At 39.1% G+C, this 20,216-nt stretch overlaps 3 protein-coding genes across 3 annotated transcripts; 2 read left to right on the top strand and 1 right to left on the bottom strand.

The window, feature by feature from the left end:
- The first annotated feature begins 201 nt into the window (after positions 1-201).
- On the top strand, positions 202-4,168 carry LOC129740206 (pre-mRNA-splicing factor ATP-dependent RNA helicase PRP16). Its single transcript, XM_055731814.1, has 4 exons — positions 202-836; positions 895-3,206; positions 3,359-3,500; positions 3,564-4,168. The coding sequence occupies exons 1-4, from the start codon at positions 313-315 to the stop codon at positions 4,156-4,158; spliced, it is 3,573 nt and encodes a 1,190-aa protein (XP_055587789.1). The 5' UTR covers positions 202-312; the 3' UTR covers positions 4,159-4,168.
- A 4,579-nt stretch (positions 4,169-8,747) lies between these two features.
- Positions 8,748-11,625, top strand: LOC129740208 (uncharacterized). The gene is made up of 4 exons (XM_055731819.1): positions 8,748-9,195; positions 9,280-9,831; positions 10,317-11,219; positions 11,288-11,625. Exons 1-4 carry the CDS (start codon positions 8,989-8,991, stop codon positions 11,432-11,434), a joined length of 1,809 nt encoding a protein of 602 aa, XP_055587794.1. The 5' UTR covers positions 8,748-8,988; the 3' UTR covers positions 11,435-11,625.
- A 2,843-nt stretch (positions 11,626-14,468) lies between these two features.
- Positions 14,469-15,547, bottom strand: LOC129740215 (exosome complex component CSL4). Its single transcript, XM_055731829.1, has 4 exons — positions 15,255-15,547; positions 15,038-15,189; positions 14,885-14,981; positions 14,469-14,820 (listed from the first exon to the last, which is right to left on the bottom strand). Exons 1-4 carry the CDS (start codon positions 15,426-15,428, stop codon positions 14,605-14,607), a joined length of 639 nt encoding a protein of 212 aa, XP_055587804.1. The 5' UTR covers positions 15,429-15,547; the 3' UTR covers positions 14,469-14,604.
- Positions 15,548-20,216: the final 4,669 nt, after the last annotated feature.

Raw genomic sequence — 20,216 nt, 5'->3', positions numbered from 1 at the left:
GCGAGATTTCAGTCTAATCTGGCACTTACGGATCACATCCGATGCATAAATCTTGGTTTCATCACTCAATTTTGAAAATCTGTAAAATCTGGGCACTCTCAGCAAAAATCTGGGCAAAATCTGTGTCTGACCAATATCTGGACGAAGGGTCAAAAGTCTTGGTTTTACAGACAAATCTGGGCACCTGGCAACCCAGCTTGTTTTTAAACATTGTTCATTCATGTTAACGAGATTACGTTTTGCATCGTAGTTCGTAGTTTACAGTGATTTTTACGTAAAAATCATGATTAATAATTAACAATTATTGTTAAAATGGATAAATTTTCCGATGTTTGTAAGCTAGAACCTAGCAGTAACAGCGTTGGGGGTTTAGTAATCAAGAAAAAAGATAAAGATTCTGATGTGTTCAAGAAACCGAAACCCTCCCTGTTGGGGTTGGACAAATTGGCAGCAGCTCAGCGGGCCAAGAAACAGCAGGAAGCTGCCAGGCTTTCGTTCAAGGATTCCGACGGTAATGATATGGATGACGAAAGGGACGACGGTGGCAAGGGTGGGCAACGGTTCGATAAGCCCTCGACGTCGAAAAAGTATCGAGAGACGGCTGATGAAACTCCCACGTACACGGGCGGTGTGAGCGAAGTGGCGCGCAAGAAACAGAAAGAACGGTCCCGGGAGCAGGACTACCACTACCACGGTAAAGGTCTGTACGCCTCCAGTAAATCGAAGAAAAATGACCGAGACCGAGACGATCGGGATGAGGACGACCGGAAGCGGCACCGCTATTCGTCCAGTAGCTCTCGCAGCCATAGGGGAGAATCCTCTCATCGGCATTCGGGGTAAACTTAACCAAATTATTTTTCACAGGAAAATATACTAAATTTAGTTCCTTTTTAGTCACTACAAAGATGAGCCAAGAACTCCAAGAAGTGATCGGCGAATGGATTTGTACGGATGGGAGGACGAGGATGAAAGACCAAGTACCAGCTCATCGAGAAAATCTACGTGGGATTATCCAACACCGAAGCTGCCTAAGGGTTCCGAATCTGTGCGAAGCAATCGTTCGTCGTGGTCTTCAAAACGCCCGAATCGTGAGGACGAAACTCCTCGACCAACACCAGCTCATAAGTATAACAAGTGGGCTCCAGATAGGAAAGAATCTGGGGCAACTCCCCGAACTGAGAAGCGAGGAATTCCCTGGGAGACGGAAGAAGATAAGGATTTGTGGGAGCAGGAACAGGTACGGTTGGATCGCGAGTGGTACAGTATCGGGGAAGGTTACGACGAAGACAATAATCCTTTCTCGGGTACCAGCTCGGAGTATTTACAAAAAAGAGAGGAACAGCTTGAACAGCGAAGAATTAAACGCATGTCTGCCCAGCAACGGCAAATAAACAAAGACAATGAACTATGGGAGAAAAACCGAATGTTGACGTCTGGAGTCGTTATGTCTATCAATTTCAACGAGGACTTTGATGAGGAAGCTGTAGAACGTGTGCATTTGCTTGTGCATCATACGGTTCCTCCGTTTCTGGATGGCAGAATTGTATTTACTAAGCAACCGGAACCGGTTATCCCTGTCAAGGATGCAACATCGGATATGGCGATAACAGCTCGAAAAGGAAGTGTGCTGGTGAGAACATATCGGGAGCAGAAAGAACGAAGAAAGGCACAGAAGAAACATTGGGAATTGGGCGGAACCAAACTCGGTAATATTATGGGCGTAGAGAAGAAGCAAGATGACGAAGATGCAAAGTTTGATGCAGATTCAGATACAACAGACTATCGCAAAGATCAGAAATTCGCGGATCATATGCAAGATCAAGACGACGGATCTGAGTTCACGAAAAAACGACCCATATACGAGCAACGTCGCTCATTGCCGGTTTTTGCGGTTCGTCAGGATTTACTGAACATCATCCGTGAAAACTCCGTGGTTATTATCGTTGGTGAGACGGGTAGTGGCAAGACAACTCAGCTGACTCAGTATCTGCATGAAGATGGTTACAGCCGTTTGGGAATGATCGGTTGCACACAGCCTCGTCGAGTGGCCGCGATGTCAGTTGCCAAACGCGTGTCGGATGAAATGAATACGAAACTTGGACAGGAAGTGGGTTATGCCATTCGGTTTGAAGATTGTACAACGGAAAAAACCGTCATCAAGTACATGACCGACGGTATTTTGTTGCGAGAAAGTCTTCGCGATAGTGACTTAGACGGATATTCCGCAGTAATTATGGATGAAGCTCACGAGCGATCTCTTTCAACTGATGTACTTTTCGGTCTATTGCGAGATATTGTTGCTAGGAGGAGGGATCTTAAACTTATTGTCACCTCTGCTACTATGGATGCTTCCAAATTCTCGACATTTTTCGGAAACGTTCCAACGTTCACGATCCCTGGAAGAACTTATCCGGTAGACGTTTTCTTCAGCAAGAATGTTTGCGAAGATTACGTTGATTCTGCCGTGAAGCAAGCACTTCAAATACACTTGCAGCAGCTGGACGGAGACATGCTTATTTTTATGCCTGGTCAAGAAGACATTGAGGTCACTTGTGAAGTTCTGAGTGAGCGGCTATCGGAAATAGACAATGCACCGCAACTATCCATTCTCCCAATTTACTCTCAACTACCGTCCGATTTGCAAGCGAAAATCTTCTTGAGATCTCCCGATGGTCTTCGCAAATGCATTGTAGCTACCAATATTGCGGAAACTTCTTTAACTGTGGACGGAATCATATTCGTTATCGATTCGGGATATTGTAAGCTGAAAGTCTACAATCCTCGTATCGGTATGGACGCCCTCCAAATCTACCCCATCTCGCAGGCAAACGCTAATCAACGATCGGGTCGTGCCGGAAGAACGGGACCGGGGCAAGCGTTCCGCCTCTACACCGAACGACAGTACAAGGACGAACTGTTGGCTTTGACCGTTCCGGAGATTCAGCGTACAAACTTGGCCAACACGGTGCTGTTATTGAAATCGTTGGGCGTGGTCGATCTGCTTCAGTTCCATTTCATGGATCCACCGCCCCAGGATAACATCCTCAATTCGCTCTACCAGCTTTGGATTCTGGGTGCGCTTGATCATACCGGAGGTCTCACTTCGCTGGGCCGTCAGATGGCCGAGTTTCCACTGGATCCACCGCAGTGTCAGATGTTGATTGTGGCCAACCAGATGGGTTGCAGCGCAGAGATTCTGATAATAGGTAACGTTTTTATCTGTCTTTATTTCTTTCTTTCTTTATTGGAGGGGAAAAAGCCCATATAAGTTGGATTGGATCCCTCTCATATGCGCGTAAAAACCCTTGTTGTCTTGTTAGTATGACGCTTTTTTATGACATTTATTTCTATTTAACAGTATCCATGCTTTCGGTTCCTTCGATATTCTACCGTCCTAAAGGCCGTGAAGAAGAGGCTGACAATGTTCGCGAAAAATTCCAGGTACCGGAGTCCGATCATCTAACATATCTCAACGTCTACCAGCAGTGGAAAATGAACAAGTAACTGCATCCTCTTTATAAAATGTTAAATTAAATTCATTTTAACATGTTAATTCTTTCTAGATACTCTTCAAACTGGTGTAACGAGCACTTTATCCACATCAAAGCGATGCGTAAGGTAAGGGAGGTGCGCCAACAGCTGAAGGACATCTACGAGCAGCAGCGTTTGAAGGTGCAATCCTGTGGCACCGATTGGGATATTGTTCGAAAGTGTATCTGTTCGGCGTACTTCTACCAGGCCGCCCGGCTCAAGGGAATCGGTGAGTATGTAAACCTTCGGACCGGTATGCCGTGCTATCTGCATCCCACATCGGCCCTGTACGGTCTCGGAACGACCCCGGACTATGTCGTTTACCACGAGCTGGTTATGACGGCCAAGGAGTACATGCAGTGTGCCACGGCCGTCGACGGTTTTTGGCTGGCCGAGCTGGGTCCGATGTTCTTCTCGGTCAAGGAAACGGGCAAAAGCAGCCGAGAGAAGAGAAAACAAGCGGCTGAACATTTGCACCAGATGGAATCGCAGATGCAGAAAGCACAGGAACAGATGGAAAAACAGAAGCAGGAAGAAGCCGACCGGCAGCAGCAACAGATGATCAAACAGGAAATCATCACGCCCGGGGCGACACCTCGCCGGACACCGGCCAGGATGGGGTTGTAGGGATGATGGGTGGAGAAAGTCCAATAAAACTTATGTTTGTCAAATGAAGTGTTTATCGGAACGTTGAAAGAATGCCATTATGATGATCTGTTACTTCTCATTTTCTTCTGGAAAAGTTCTCAGTTGACTACCATATATCTTATCTTCTACGGAATGAATCGACCTTCTCTGTTTTGTGTTCTCGTGATACTGGAAGATCTAATCGGTCAATATACTGCCATCGAATGGATCTTCGCGGACATTGACTAAAGACCTAAAGCTTTCGGTGAGTTCATCGAATTCGATCAAGCAATACAAAATCCTCGATCAGAAAAGAACCGATTATCTGCAATGAATGAAAACCTTCTATTCGGTCTGCTATCAATGAAGTTCAAGGTTTCACCCATCATGAAAAAAGGAGCAGCGGAATTATATATTAACAATTTAATTAGCGAATGTTAAAATTGTTGAAGGAAGTAAAATGGTCATTAGATTTTGGATTCGTGAATTTGAGTGCTTATTAGGCTGCATCTCGCTTCTGCCTTGAGGAACTGTACGACAGTTCGAGAGTGCTTCTATTTCTGATCATCATCAGTTCGGAATATCAATTATGCACTTTTCCACATCAAACCGGTAATTACCTGATATTATCGAATTCACAAGACTGAAATTATCACAGAACATTTCCTGATACCGATACTGAATAATGATAATATTATTTTTTTCCGAAAAAAAAACTGATCTAGAAAAGTTACTTCAATGTTACAAGGGAGACATTTTCCGGAGTAGTAATCCATGTCAAAATGCCTCTGAAAATTTGGAGTACCTAGATACTCAAACGATTATCCCGGAACTAAGTTATTTCATGAATCAAACTAAAAAAAATGGATGTCCTTGAGTATTGGCTATTTGAAGTTTTTTTTTATCCATTTTCAAAATATTTGCTTAATATACGGTATTTAACGCAATTTGTTGGCATAAGAGAATTTCAGCCAGCTATTTTTTTAAGGTTTTATTAGTGACACTTTACCATCCTTATGGCGTTCGTGCCCAAGCCAGCTATTCGTAATCGACATTACCTCTCAAAATCGCCCGCTCTCTTTCGAAAACATCGATTTTTTCCTGATATTTTCCAATAATGATTTTTTTTGGCCTTTTTTTGTATAGGTACTCTACTAAAAAAAATACTATAATGTGTTAGATATTTGTTTATTAACATATCGAATAAAATGTCAATACATGATATTTTTATAGCTCTTGCTGCAATCAAACGTTTGGTAATCGTTCGTTATGCTAATAATACACTTATTTAAAAAAAAAATGCAATTTGAATGCCACAATAACTGTGGTACCTGAGTAGGGCCCTTGCCAAAGCACAGAGAGTGTGCCTGAGTACCGCCCTGGCATCACGAGTGACAGCACATGGCAGACCAGCAGATGGGTGATTTGTGTCCAGTAAATAAATATAATAGTGATCTAAATACTCGCGGATTATAGTCTTTATGAGCCAAGTATCACAGTTGGCGACGAGGATAAAGCGATTCAGGTAAAATAGAAACAAAAAAAAAAATTTTCACGGGGGAAAGGAAAATTATGGGTTTTGCGTTCCTCTCAAATCGAGGTTATGTACGCATAATAATTGAGTTGTCTTTCACAGGAGGAATTTTGCCATACTACAACCGAGTTGTAGTGACTGTCTGGTGGACAGTGGTCGTAAATACTACTGAATTGTAGTGACTGCAAGTAGCAGTGATATTACCACAAAGGTGGTAGGCCTTCGGGCGGAAAACATTATCACAGAAGTGATAGGCCTTCGGGCAGAAAACATTACCACAAGGGTGGTAGGCCATTCGGCGGGAAAAAAAAAAAACCACGGGAGTGGTAGCCCTTTGGGGTGGATAATTGCCGCTGGAGGCGGAAGACTACTTTGGTAAGTAGTGGATAACAACAATGTTGTTTATGATTCTTAAATAAGATGTTACTTCTAGGTAACGGCTCTAGGGAGTGATCAAATTGAAGAAGTTATCCAAGCGGGTAACTCTTGGAACTTCTGGGTCCAACGAAGGTGCCGGATTTAAACGGTAAGGTAAACATAGAGATGTTGATAGTCATAGTATCACAGCCTAATTCAATTATAGCAGATTTTCTGAATCGGAATACTGTTCAACCATGGAAAAGTGGGAGATCCCGCAGTTCAAGTTTAAACAGCTCCCACGGAATAGTATCCGTAATGAATGGCTCAAATACAAGCGCAATTTTGAGTTCATTATTGCAGCTAGCGGGGAGACTGATAAAACAAGAATTAAGAATATATTCTTAGCGAAGGCAGGTCCGGATCTGCAAGAAATTTTCCTGTCGATACCTGGTGCTGATGTCGATGAGGACGAAGTGCAAACAATTGACCCTTACAAAGTTGCGATATCCAAACTCGATGCGTATTTCGCTCCAAAACAGCACGACGCATTTGAGAGAAACGTATTTTGGACACTTAAACCGAATGCTGACGAAAGTTTGGAAAAGTTTATGCTTAGATGCCAAGACCAAGCAGGCAAGTGCAATTTCGGGAAGACAGCAGAGGAGAGTAAATCGATCAGTGTGATTGATAAGGTGATAATGTTTGCGCCGAATGATCTCAAAGAACAATTGCTACAAAAAGACACTCTTGATATTGACGTTGTGACTAGAATGGTCAACTCGTATGAGTCTGTAAAACATCAGGCTCAGTACATGAACCTTTCCGGTCCAAATGCAGAGATTGATGATGGTGTTCACCCGGCATCAGTGAGTGGGATCAATAAGCTCCTATATTCAAAAGCATCTGAGTGTTTCCGATGCGGAAATAATGACCATACCGGAGATGACAAGAGCTGTCCTGCCAGAAAGAAAGAGTGTTATAATTGTAAACAGCTTGGACACCTCGCTGTGAAATGTCCCAAACGTAACCACAAAAGAGACAACTTGGAAACTCAACCAAAATGGAAATGTTCTTCGGAAAAGCGACCGAGAGTTGAAAACGTGCGTGAGCGTAAGAAAGACGGGAAAGATTACCGAAATTACATATTCAGCATCAACGGCGGCGTTGACTTTATGTGGATAGTACTTGGAGGCGTCATGGTACAAATGATAGTTGATACTGGCTGTAAAAAGAATATTGTAGATGAAAGGTCGTCATCTATTATTAACGATGATTAGTTTGATAATAACTCGTTATTCATTTTAGATCCTGGGAACATCTCATATCCAACGGAGTTATTATTAAGAATCAGTCGACTGAGTGCTCGGAAACATTCTTCCCATATGGCAGTCCTATGAAGCCATTGACTGTGCTGCAGAAATTTGACGCAATGGTGTCGGTCGAAGGTTCGAGCCACTACATGGAAGGCCAAGCATCATTCTACGTTGTACAGGGTGGGCAACAGTGTATCTTAGGACGCGATACCGCAACCGACATGGGGATACTGCACATCGGTTTACCTAGCACCCGTATAAACGGTGTTAAACCTAAACATATGCATTCTTCCCTAACGTTAGAGGAGATCAGGGTGGAATCGCGGTCGTCAGATCAGTCGCACCAGTAAGCTGTATCGAATCGGAATTTACTCTACTTCAAGGGAAACTCATAATGAACAACCCTTTGGACACATTATTCGCGCTAAGATTTCAGACTTCAAGGATACAAGGATAAAAAAAAAATAAATAAAATAAAAAAAAAAATTAAAAAAAGGCCAATTAACATGAATTTGCCAGATAAGGATCAAGCTTTCGAAGATAAGGGGAAGATGTAAAATATCACTAGGCTCCTTAGGCCTTACAGCAAACGAGCCTTCGAAGGAAAAATAAATGAAAAAAAGGGGAAAGGGTCCGATGGTTTTCGTCAAAGAATCAGACAGACTTCGATTAGAAAAGTATAAGAGCTCAACGAGGATCAGCGAAGGATGAACAGTGGTTTACGACGGATGACCAACACAGATGTACAATCCGATAAGGAAGTTCGTGAGTTTGGGAATGAAGCTGTGAACCCATAAGTTGTATCTAGTCGAGCCAAGAGAGAGATAAAAGGTCTGCTAAGTTGAACGATAAAATCATGTTATTTTGATCTAAAAAAAAGGGGAGAGATGTGGTACCTGAGTAGGGCCCTTGCCAAAGCACAGAGAGTGTGCCTGAGTACCGCCCTGGCATCACGAGTGACAGCACATGGCAGACCAGCAGATGGGTGATTTGTGTCCAGTAAATAAATATAATAGTGATCTAAATACTCGCGGATTATAGTCTTTATGAGCCAAGTATCACAATAACAATAAATCTATTGCGAAACATTCGAAATTTTTTTTGAAAGCGTCAGCTTACTTCAGTTGAAACATATATTCCAATACTATCGTTCGGCACTGTAATTTCAGGTATTAGTTCGCAGATGCAACTAAACAGACTGCGCGCTTGCAGAAATTCAAACACATTCGCGGAACAGTTAACCAGGTATCGATAATTAGTTTTGTTAATTTAGACCTGCCTCAGGTAAGGTATATTCCGTTTCATTTTCGATACCCTCGAAAAAATCATCAAAGTAATCAATGTTTTCTCGATTAATGTTATTCTAGGCAACGCGATAAACGGAAGGATTTTTTTTTATGTTTCTTCATCGAACGATCTGTACCGCAGTTTCATGCGTATATATCTGTGGTGCAACGACGTCAAATTCGAGCCAAAGAAATCAGCGCGTTTGCTCCTTCTGGCAGTGAATTTCACCGTATCGTTCCGATAGTTACGAATTTTAAAATCACCGATCGCTGGTGGACGCAATTGTTGGTTGTTTGAACGGAAGAATTGACAATTTTTCCAGTGCCGCCAGTGGACATGGCCAAGAATCGAGGAAGTGGTGGTGAGCCGGAAAACGAAGACAAAGGTGGTGTGATGCTAGAAGCAACGGCCTCGTATACAGCTAGTTCATCGCAAGAGGACGGACAAGCGGAGTCGGGACCGGTGGCCAATCCGGTTGTCGTCACCGCTTCAGTCTCGTCGGACAATGATAACATCTCAACCCGGGTTGGGTCACGGACAAAGGTAAGGCTGAATGAAATGTGGTAACGTTTAATCTCGTTTGATGCTAACATTATCTGTTTGGTTCATTATTTGATTTATCGATAGAAAGCCAAGGTCGTGTTCGATCCGTCGGACAACTACGTTCCGAGAAAGCGTGTCCGCAAGAGTGATGCAAACGCTACGGATGGTCCCGGGGAACCGGGGCTGCCGAAATCGCCCGTCAAGTTTACCGAAAAACTGGCTTCTGATTCGGTTAACAATGAAGCCAACTCAGCTAACAACAACAATAAAACACGCCTCATGCCGACGAGCAGCAGCTCGCAAAATCCGAAACCTAATTCCGGAATTCCGAGCGGATATCGCAACAAGATTCTCTGCTCATCGCCGCCAGAACCCGGGTCGGCTGGTTCGTCTGGTGGAGTGGCGGTCACCGGAGGAGCAAGGCAGGAATTCAAAAGAGAGCCCACCTGTGACATGTGCCACAAGGTGGAACAGCTAAGGCGAGGTTTCAAGCTGATCGATTGCTCCAACTGTCCTTTCCGAGCGCACTCGCGCTGCCTACGGGCCCATCAAGTGTACTCCAAGTTTCCGATACTGGACAACTTCCGCTGTTTCCAGTGTATCGAGTGCGTGGTCTGCGGGAAGGTGCTACGCGGTGTAAGTAGAGGCCAACCTTTGCTTTCGTTTATTGTTGAGTTATTTTCCAATCCAAGATGCGTTTTACAGAAAACGATCGTGCCAAAAATTGTTCCTTACATTTCCATTGTTGGTTAACAAAACTATTTCTTATCAGTATCATTATTCATACTGATTCAATTTCGCAGACTTATATATCGATAAATCTGCTTTGCAAATTGTCACAAAATTGAATTTGTTATTTTCAATGTTTGAAAATGAATTTGCCAATGAATTTTGCCGAAAAAGGTAACTAAATTGATTTCTGAAATTCCTCCATTTTTTTCAGAAATAATAAAAAAAAACCGAGTCATTAAGTTTCAAACAAGAGAAAGGTTGTTTTTTTTTCGAAAAAGCTTACAAATTAACAAGTGTTTCAAAATCGTCATAGTTTACTTTCAAAGCTGCTTCCATTTCCAAATTTTGGTTCCGTCATCCACCAATAATCAAAATTCAATCATTTTCAGGGAAACCTTCTCTTCTGCGCCAAATGCCAGAATGCGTTCCATGCAAACTGCCACGGTCCGACGGTTGCCCAGGAGGGAAGTTCCAGCCGTTCGTGGAGCTGCAAACGATGTGTGAGTGAAAAAACGGCTACTCCCACACCGGTTACATCCACGGTGGCTCCCAGGCAGTTGATGCCACCACATTTGCAGCAACAACACAAACAGCAGCAGCAACAAAAATTGAAACAATCACAGCAACATCAACATTCGCAACACAAGCCACAACAGCAGCAACAGCTCCCAAGATCTCAAGAACGTCGCCCAGCGGCCGCCGTCAGTGCGGTTATTCCTGATCAATCTCTGCAGCTGGGGTTGCCGCCGCTGGCCGTGCAAGCGATTCATTTTCTGCAGCACGAAGACCTGGATGACCACGAAACGCCAAGGGATCAACAAGCTGATGACGAAGCCCATCACGACTTTGCCGGGTTCAGTGATAATGAACTGGGTAAAGGTTCTCGGTCCTCGTCGGAAGATGGCGGAGAGGGCAGTAATCAGTCGACATCAACGACGACGACAAAGCACAACGTGCCCTCGACGATGAGGGCACGACGCCGTAGCTATGATAACGGAACCGACAATGACCATATGGAGGAGGAAAACGATGACCACGACGACGACGATGATGATGCTGATGAGGACGACAATCATAACGATGTCGATGAGAAACCGAAGGTGGCAAACGGGAACAACAACGGTACCGTCGAAACGCACGGTTCGACGAATCAGGCGGACTTCGATGAAGACGAAAAAAAGTTCGACCCCGGTATGGATAATTTCGAAAACGTACACAATTGGACCTGCGAAGAAGTATACCTTTACTTCCAGCACCACTTTCCGGATTATGCTCATCTGTTCAAGGAACAGGTTCGTTTTGAGACATTGACAGAAAAGAATCACGAATTAATTCAAAACTCTCTTAATCTTCTTTCTAGGAAATTGACGGTCCATCGCTGGTGCTGATGCGTAAATCGGACGTCCTGACGGGCTTCGGACTGAAGCTAGGACCGGCAATCAAGCTCTATCAGCGGATAGTGATGATGCAGAACAATGACCGCGACATAAGGCTCACGTGGATCTAAAATTACGAAATCAGGGTGTTCGTTCTGCTTTTGATGGTTTTTTCCGATCTCGTCCCAGTACTTTCATCGGGGTGGCTAAAGATTCAAAATTACTACTACATATGAAGTGAGAAGCAAGATGTGGAACTTGCGTCAGTAATATTTAGATGATAATATTCTGCAAAATTCCCTGTAACGCGTTCTAAGTTTTATTGAATAAAATAATGAATTTTTAGAGTTATAATCCTTAACAAGTTGTGTGTCTTTATTCTTTATTATTCGACGACTGTCACAGTCCTTTAGCTTTGACGAAATCTAATTTCATCTCCAGGTAATGCAGTTTAAAAAAAGTTGTAAAACATTGATGTTGTAGAAGTCGCAGTACTACCGTGATAGTATTTCAGTTTATCGTCGTAATTTTGGACAACCGAGGAGCTAGATCAAGAGTAGGCGTTGACTGGATGGTAGCGCACGCGTTTTTTTTCGTCCGTGGAAATTTTATAATTTGTTAATTTTTAAAGTGAAAATTATCGAAGAATCTTGACAAAACACTTTTATCAGAGTGCCTGAATATGTGTTGTATTAGAAATAGTTCTTTCTCATACCCTGAGTCGTGTAACTGTGCTGTTTTTCGAAACCAGTCTGGGGCACGGGGGCTTAAAACCGGAATTCTCTCAGTTCCATGGATGGTTTTTCAATCTTCTGACGGAATAAAGAATGGCGATTTGGCGTTTAGAAGTGCAAATATTTTCAATCATTTTGAAAAATATAAAGTTTGTTTTGATCTGTGCTAGTCCAATTAAAGTTTTTGATGAGGGCAGATTTGAAATTCCGCATCGAACTTTCAGGAATTGAAAAAACTAAAAGGTTACAACTGAAGTGTAGCTGGCTGGCGTTCTTTTTCAGTGTAAAAGTTAAAAAAGCAGTTGCTAAATAGAACATGAGTGCACGTTTTAAAATGAAATTGAACATAATTTAGTGCAAATTCCAAATCTGGTTCATGTTGCCATAAGAGAGTAAAATTTTGTCGTTCCTGCTGCATGTAATGTGATTTTCCCATGTATGTTTTTCGGTTGCAAACTTTACTGATTTCTGGCTTGCTATGACATTTTTTGAGTTGTTGCCTAATTGAGTTCCTGGAAAATGAAGAATTGGCTATAAAATCGCCGAAGAGCTGACGTCATGATTTCATGTGCTCGAGATGCATATGAAGTGTTTCACAGTTTTTTAACACTCTTGTGGAAGCAACGCTGACCTGCTGCGCAAAGATAAGTATCCTAATTTTTTTAACTCGTGCAGTGAAGTCTTTTAAAAGGTTATTTTCTAAATTAATCAAGACTTACAATTTTAAAAAGATTATTCTTGAAAAACAAATTTTGTTATATCGAAACTTACATTTCCTCTTTAAATGAATAAATAATCTTATATGCATAAGCGAAGCAATACATTATAGATTATAATTTTCATGTGTTAAAAAGCTAAAATATAGTTGTTGGAAAACTTTAAACGTGATCTCATTATTCAATTTCAATCATTAGAGTAATTAAAAAAAACCTTTCGAGTTTTAAACAGACCTCGAAAGGTTTTCTGTTCTACTAATATTTTTCGATTCTCTTTTTAATTTCAAGAGCGAGTAAAGGCGCTTTATCCTTGGTCGATGACCAGAAATGATTGTGCACTGAAATCCAAAACAGTTTATCTTAGAAAACTTAAATCTTAGAATATTCTAATCATTTTCTATAATTCATCCAATTTGTCAAAATGCTTCTGTTCAGGTTTTGTGATTTCTGTGTACAAAATAAATCATTTCCAGCCGCTGAAGAATGGTCCCTGTGATTGTTGAATTTAATTGACATTAAGTACGGTTTCTTCATCAAGGAGCATTTTTCTTAGCATGCTTCCAACGATACTGCCCCTTTGAAACGTATGGTACTGGTGGTCCACGTTTCTTCCTGTTCCTGTGTTCCAGATGTCTCTGCGTTCTCTGCTCCATGGTAGGCCCAACCAGTTTATGTTTTCGATTATTTTAATGTTTTTATGTTAAAATAATTGAAAACATGAAGAAAGACAAGAAGAATAATAAAACACTTTTACTATTCTTTGGGACTCAGACATAAGTTCTGGCTATGGAAGTACGATTAGTGATTAGTGATTAGTGATTAGTAATTTTGGACAACCGAGGAGCTAAAGTTTTAAGCCGGAAAAGCCAAAAATTCAGTTTGAAACCGCCGCATCATTCAAAACAATCATCCTCAATTTTTTTGTTCGGTTTGTTAAAGTGAAAGCTGGGGCAAAATCAGAGGAAATTTATGCAGTCGCAAAATTTCATCTTGGTTAACTATTCTCAGGCGACTCTCTTCATTTAAAAATTATAATGTTTCCCAAAATTTCAATTGTCGATATTAGTGTAACTCCTTCAGATTGGTGTATCCGATTGAATGAAGAAGTAAATTCCAAGGTTTTCAATTATTCCTTCAAACTTGGATTAACAGACAAAATCACAGGTTATAAAAAAATAAATCTACAATTCTGTGATTTCATAGCTTTAACTAAAAATTCAAGTGAAATAAATTATCAGTACGTTCAAAGTATCTAATAAAATCATAAAGAAACGAGATGTTTTAAGTAAGGAGTGAATTTTAAACGTACCTTTTCGTAGCCACACTGCTTTTCAAAGCACTAGGGTTAGCGCCTTTCGTTCTTCAACTGTTAGATCTTTTCGAAATTGTACTGTGAACTGAAAAAAAAACAGAAAATTAGCTTTAAGTTTTGCTATCATATCACCAGCAGAATTTAAATAATTGTGGAAAATTTGGCCTGTTTTCAGGAAACAAACTCTTAAATTTGTATTTCCCTCATTGGGCACAGCGTTTCAATCGGAAATAAGTCAATTCGATCAATAGGCAAATGAATGTTGACCAAACGACCGAATTTTTTGTTGAATAATAAATAACGAATCACATCAAAATTTTGACACACTCCCAAATAAAAAAGTATCTGACATAAAATATAAAACATTCATGAGGGCATTCTTTCGGTCGACTGGAAAAGCGTGTTTGTCATTTTGATTTCATAATTAGAGTACATAACTTAAAAAACTTCATTTAAAAGGCTTCGTAATTCCTAAGTAATGCAAAACTGAAGAGATTTAAACCAAAACTAAAATCGTCAATGGCGTTCAAGTGTCGATACTACAACTTCCCGTCGTAGTTTGGCGGTGCCGTTTCCGGTACTATTTTGGCCACCTTGCGCGGTTCTTTGACCAGCGTCACGGGACACTGCATCTCCGTCCAGCCGACCGGAACCATGGGCGTCGGCTCAGGACTTCTTGTCGACATTGCAACAGCTACGCCGAGTTCGTTTTCTGCCGTCGTCAAGTGATAGGTGTTGAGTTCCACCAGCGGAAGCTGTAAGAGGGAACACAATTCATTGATTTTATTAAGCATAAAATTAATTGCCCAGGAGACTCACCACTCGTGCCAGAATAACGTCCCCGGGTCGGAAGCATTTATACATTTCAACTCGATCCTTTTCTGTCGCACGAACATCCTCTTTTCTTAGAATTCCTCTACAAGAATACGGTTTAATAAATTTGAATTTATAAACAAATCGTCCAACGTATACCTGTATGGTCGATTAAGGCAAGTCTTTCCGATGCAGATGATTGAACATTTGGCAAAACGCTGATTCAAGACGGTGATCCTCGCTGTGACCACATCACCTACAACCGGTACCACTGTTTTACTGCCAAACGACGCTACCGATATGTAGTTATTCTGGAAGCAAACCCCAATTATTGTTGTTAATTCCTGATTAAACTATACGTTAAAAACCATCTCACCTTTCGTCGTTTTCGGATCCTGACAACACCGGAAAGACTGGCATGAAGGTAACCGAGTTTCTCATAGGTTCCCTCGCCTCCCACGGTATACTCTGTTACGGCACATAGCCGCTGGCCTGGGACGCAGATGTGTGTCTTTTCCTCGACGCCTGCCGATAACGCTGGCTTCACCATTGTTGTGGGTAGACTACAGTTAACTGAATTACCGTAAAACAGTGATAATTTCAGAAAAATTCTAGAAGCTAACACGAAGCGACACTGATGGCGAAAGTACTGCGCGGCATGCAGAATCTTCAAAATCTTTCAAAACAAACCTTGGAATGAACCGCAAGTGTTCATTGAAGATGAATTCGAAATGGCGGAAAATGAACTAAAAAAATAGAGCTGGGCGTTCTAATGGAAAGGATTAATTTTGTTTGTTCAATTGGTTTGTAATTTAATTGTAATTTGTAATTCATTAACTTAAACGTAGCCTATGAACTACAATTTCATGTTTTATCAGCGCTTCATCAAAATAAGAAATAGGAAATCAAAAAGGAAACTCATCTTATGTAACCGAATACTGCGAATTCCTAAACCATTCTTTTCAAACATTTTTTTTTATTTAAAACTAGTTTATTAAAGGCCTTTTACTTTTACAAAGTTTCAATGTGCCGAGTGTATTCGTTTCACTAGGTTAGTAGGGAAGGGGGCCGTAATAGTCGCGGCGACTCAACAGTTAAAAAAAAAAACTTTAAACAAGGGAAAAGGAAGGGATTTATAGGGGTTATTCCGTTATTCTTAAATATCAGTTTTACATTAGGGTCCGGTGGTGGCCTCCTGTAGCTGTGGTTTCGGTAGCTACGGTTGGTATTAGTTTCCGATCTTCTGGCCAGCCTTTAGGAATGTGTCGAACCCGTTGGATGAGAGGTGGTACTAATAAATAAACAAAACAGACATTAAATGAAGAACACACAAGGGGAGAGTTTACGTGGATAAGCGGACTAAACGACCAAGTCAGACAGCTTGAGATATTTGTAAATTGGGAACAAATATCCAAAATCTAAATTTGCCAAAATGTCTCGAATTGGAACACCAGGTAGTCTACCTCGGGCCCTAAGGGTATCCAGTAGCCAAGCCCTCGTTTGACCATACCTTTCACACGTCCATACAACATGATCAATCCCAAGCAACCAGAATTCCCTTAAAAAGGTTCCATAGAAGCTTAATCAGCTCTCGTTTGTGTCTGAAGAGAATGCTTATCAGCCCAAAATTTAAGTTCTTAAAGCTACTTTCAAGTTGGTTTAGGTGGCTGTAGAGAACGCTATTCAGCTTCTAAGAGAATGTCAAGAAACTTCTACGCGCCGAAAAAAAATCCGAGTGACAGATTGCTCTGACAACCACATGTCAGATTGCTAGGTTGCCGGTCTATCATGTGTAGGATACAGATGAATCGTGAAAAAATGAACAGCTCAAAGTAATGGTTAAAGATTTTGATCAATAAACACATTCGATTGAATGTTTCTTTTATGAGCGTGTAAAAGGCTTTTGTAGAAACGGTTAGGAAAGAGAGAGATGAAAAAGTCAGTCGATTAACGAATTTTGGCGTGAACGGACGCGAGTGCATAAAACCAATTGCTATTGTCCGGAACAATCAATCGACGAATCCGACATGGCGCAGTAGTGGCTCCCTGATGAATAAGTTAAGTATCTTTCGTGAAAAATGATGCAAAGTGTCAAATAGTGTATTTTATTCTGGATAAGAAGTTTATTCCCACATGTGTTTAAGATATTAAAAATAAAAGTGAAATCTAAGATGCCATTTTTTAAATCAGGACTTCGATGGGAAGGCGAAGATCCTAAATGAATAATTGAGTAAGAAAAAGAAAGAAATTTGATGTTATTTTGCTAATAATTGGGGCTTCGATGGGAAGGCGAAGTTTCCCAGAAAAAAAATATGAAAAAAAAATAATAAAAGGAAATTGAATGGACTTCGATGGGAAGGCGGAGTTCATAGTATATAGTGTTTGACTTCGATGAGAAGGCGAAGTTGAATAAATTAAGTAAATATAAAGGAATTTCGATGAGAAGGCGAAGTTCTTATAAGAGAAAAAAATAGTAATCAGTTGAAAAATAATTGTATCAAAAAAGGCATTAATTAAAAAAAATGGCTGCTTAAATTTTTATGAGAAAAAAATATTAACAATATGCTGAAAAAATAATAGTATCAAAAATGGCAATAAATTAAAAAAAAATGGCTTCTTAGGTTTCATAAAAGAACTTTTGAGAAAGAAACATACTGTGTGCGTTAAACAAAAATTGAATTTGGAGAAACATGTGTTTAAAGTTGTTTAAAAAAAGATCCTCTAAAGATTCGAAGGAGCTGAATTCGATTTTTTCAAAATTCAAACACTTCATGAAATAGTGAAAATGTTTAATGTGATTCAAATAATAACGTGGTTTTAATTTTTTTTTGTTTAAATGAATCAATCATAATTGGTTTGAAATCCATAAAACAATGTATCGATTCAGAGCTAAAAAAATAAAAATCCTGAAACAAACTGTTTTTCGCTCAAAGTATCAAAACATATAGGTCAAACGCAGTTTATTTTCCAAGCTACTAACAAAGAACAGAAGAGAAAATATTTATGAGAGTGCACTTGTGATTTAAGCCAAATTTTATTAGTTATATCTGATAATATTTCTATATTTGTACAGTAATTAAAAATTAAATTAAAGGTTGATGTGGCGAATGTTATGGAGTATTAATTTTTTGTCCTAAAAAGATGAAAAGTACTGTTACATCTCAAAATCAGTATTCAAAAATGAGATAGAAGTTCATGAAACAATAGCAAAAATTACTTCTGATAGATGAAAGCATTCTAAATCAAAGACCGCAGAATCATAAAGCATTGAGTATTCAAAGAATTTAAAGTCATAAATTTAAAAAAGTAATCAAGCAAAAAAAAAAAAAAGAAAACATGAAGCTATACTCTAGAGTGGAAAAAATAATAATAGCCAATGTTGTAAAAATCTTTAAGTTTAAATGTGAAAGTTTTTGATAGGAGTAAGGAGTTTGAAATGAACATTAATAATCAGGTGAAAAATCAATAAAAAAAAATAATCAATGAAATGATACAAAAGGCAAAAAAAAAATATATCCTTAAAATATAAGGAAACAAAAAAATCCAGACTCAAAAGTAGAAAAAGTAAATAAACAAAAGGATTTCAGAGTCAAAGTGAAGGTGTCATTCTGGAGCAAGAGCGAGAGTTCAAAAGTAAAAAATATATAAAAAGTAATGAGTAAAGAAACAATTATGAAGAAAAAATAATAAAAATAGTGAGGAGTCGAGAGTCTAAGGTCAAGAGTTAAACAAAAAGTCAAGAATTAAGAGTGCGAAAGGTAATATTTAAGGGTTAAGAAGTTAACTTTTTTTGGAGGTGGAATTTCAATGAAAAGGCAAAATTTGAAAAAAAAAAAAAGAAAAAAAAATTAAATATTTACCAATCCGAAAAGATATAAAAAAAAGCTACTAAGGTTTTCAAATTTTCCATAAATAAATCGAGCTAAAAGCTGCTCTTCTTAAAAAAAAAAAAAAAAACTAAAATTACACTCTATATATTTCTATTCTCAAGTACAAACGATATAAATATTCTATTGGAACTTTATTTTTTTAAGTAAGAATTTGAGGAAAAGAAAAAAGTTTTGTAGAGTCGATACATTTGAAAGATTATATGCTATTAAAATGATTCATAGTAGAGCAGTCAAACAGACAACTACAAAAGTGCAAGTATTCGGCAAAAGCAACTTGGGGAGGAATATTGATAGAAAATTTATGGAATAGTAGAAGCAAAGGTAATAAAAGAAAATTATTAAAAAAAAATTAAAAGGACGTCAAAAGAAAATGCTGTGACATTGAACAAATGAACGATGAAAAATAAACGAAAAAAAAGAAAAAAAGCAGAACGGAAAAAGTGGAAGCAAAATAACTAATCCTTGAAAAAAAAAATGGAAGTATGAAAAATTATGAATGCTGAAAAAAAAAGAGAGCCAATGAAAACGATGATAAAAAAATCAACTTTAAGACAAGGATGGAGCAAATTAAAGATTCAGAACTTTGATGTCCAAGATTTATGTAAATGGGCTCAGACGGTGAATGTCTTAAAAAAATTTCTGCTGTAAAACAAGAGGATAACATTGAAAAGAAAAAAAAATGAGTTATGAAAAAATAAAGTTTTACATGAATGGAAAAGATTGGAAAATAATAATACAAAAGAAATGAAATTCGACACGAATGCCATATGGATGGTATTGTGTTACTAATAGAACTTGAAAAAAGGTAATGATAAAACAATTAATAATAAAATTTATGGTAATTGAACATTCAATAAATATTTTTTTAAATAAAAATAAGTGAATTAAAATGGTCCTGAAAAAAGAAAGCCTAGTAAGAAAGTGTTAAAGTTAATATAAGTAAATTAAAATAAATTGAAATAAAAAAAAAATGAATAATGGGAATTGAATTTGAAAAAAAAAACAGAAACCAAACCAGTAATCAACCCAATTTTCATTCAAACCAATTTAAAACTTACTCATATTATACAAATTTCCAACAATCAATAATAATAAAAAAATTGTGCGTATCACAAGTAAGAACAACCCGCATAAATGGGGATTATAACCGAACGATTTCTCAAATCGTCAAACGACGATTTTATGAAGCGTACAATAACGTTTTCCAAACGATTATAGACATTGTGAAAAACATTGCCCGAATCGTGAATTCCGAAATGATTGTATTTTAAATATGTCGTTAGGTTATGTAACTGTTCAAAACTGTTAAAACAGTTGTATGGGAAAACTTTTCTGCATACAGTATGCTAATGGTTCAGAAAACACTATTATTAATAGTATGCAGCATATCGAACTATAATGGTTATTGTTGCAATAGAAAGCGATAAAACGATTCTATAAAACGTGCT

This window comes from Uranotaenia lowii, chromosome 1 (assembly GCF_029784155.1).
Source record: "Uranotaenia lowii strain MFRU-FL chromosome 1, ASM2978415v1, whole genome shotgun sequence".
In the NCBI taxonomy this organism is placed as follows: Eukaryota; Metazoa; Arthropoda; class Insecta; order Diptera; family Culicidae; genus Uranotaenia; species Uranotaenia lowii.
This window is presented reverse-complemented; position numbering and strand designations above follow the sequence as displayed.

Bases quoted from the DNA above. Each gene is read 5' to 3' on its own strand.
- LOC129740206 (XM_055731814.1), top strand. From the start codon at position 313: ATGGATAAATTTTCCGATGTTTGTAAGCTAGAACCTAGCAGTAACAGC. The intron at 837-894 runs GTAAACTTAACC...GTTCCTTTTTAG, and splicing joins TCCTCTCATCGGCATTCGGG to TCACTACAAAGATGAGCCAA. The intron at 3,501-3,563 runs GTAACTGCATCC...AATTCTTTCTAG, and splicing joins CAGCAGTGGAAAATGAACAA to ATACTCTTCAAACTGGTGTA.
- LOC129740208 (XM_055731819.1), top strand. From the start codon at position 8,989: ATGGCCAAGAATCGAGGAAGTGGTGGTGAGCCGGAAAACGAAGACAAA. The intron at 9,196-9,279 runs GTAAGGCTGAAT...ATTTATCGATAG, and splicing joins GGGTTGGGTCACGGACAAAG to AAAGCCAAGGTCGTGTTCGA. The intron at 9,832-10,316 runs GTAAGTAGAGGC...AATCATTTTCAG, and splicing joins GCGGGAAGGTGCTACGCGGT to GGAAACCTTCTCTTCTGCGC.
- LOC129740215 (XM_055731829.1), bottom strand. From the start codon at position 15,428: ATGGTGAAGCCAGCGTTATCGGCAGGCGTCGAGGAAAAGACACACATC. The intron at 15,190-15,254 runs GTGAGATGGTTT...GTTTGCTTCCAG, and splicing joins GGATCCGAAAACGACGAAAG to AATAACTACATATCGGTAGC. The intron at 14,821-14,884 runs GTGAGTCTCCTG...TCCCTCTTACAG, and splicing joins ACGTTATTCTGGCACGAGTG to CTTCCGCTGGTGGAACTCAA.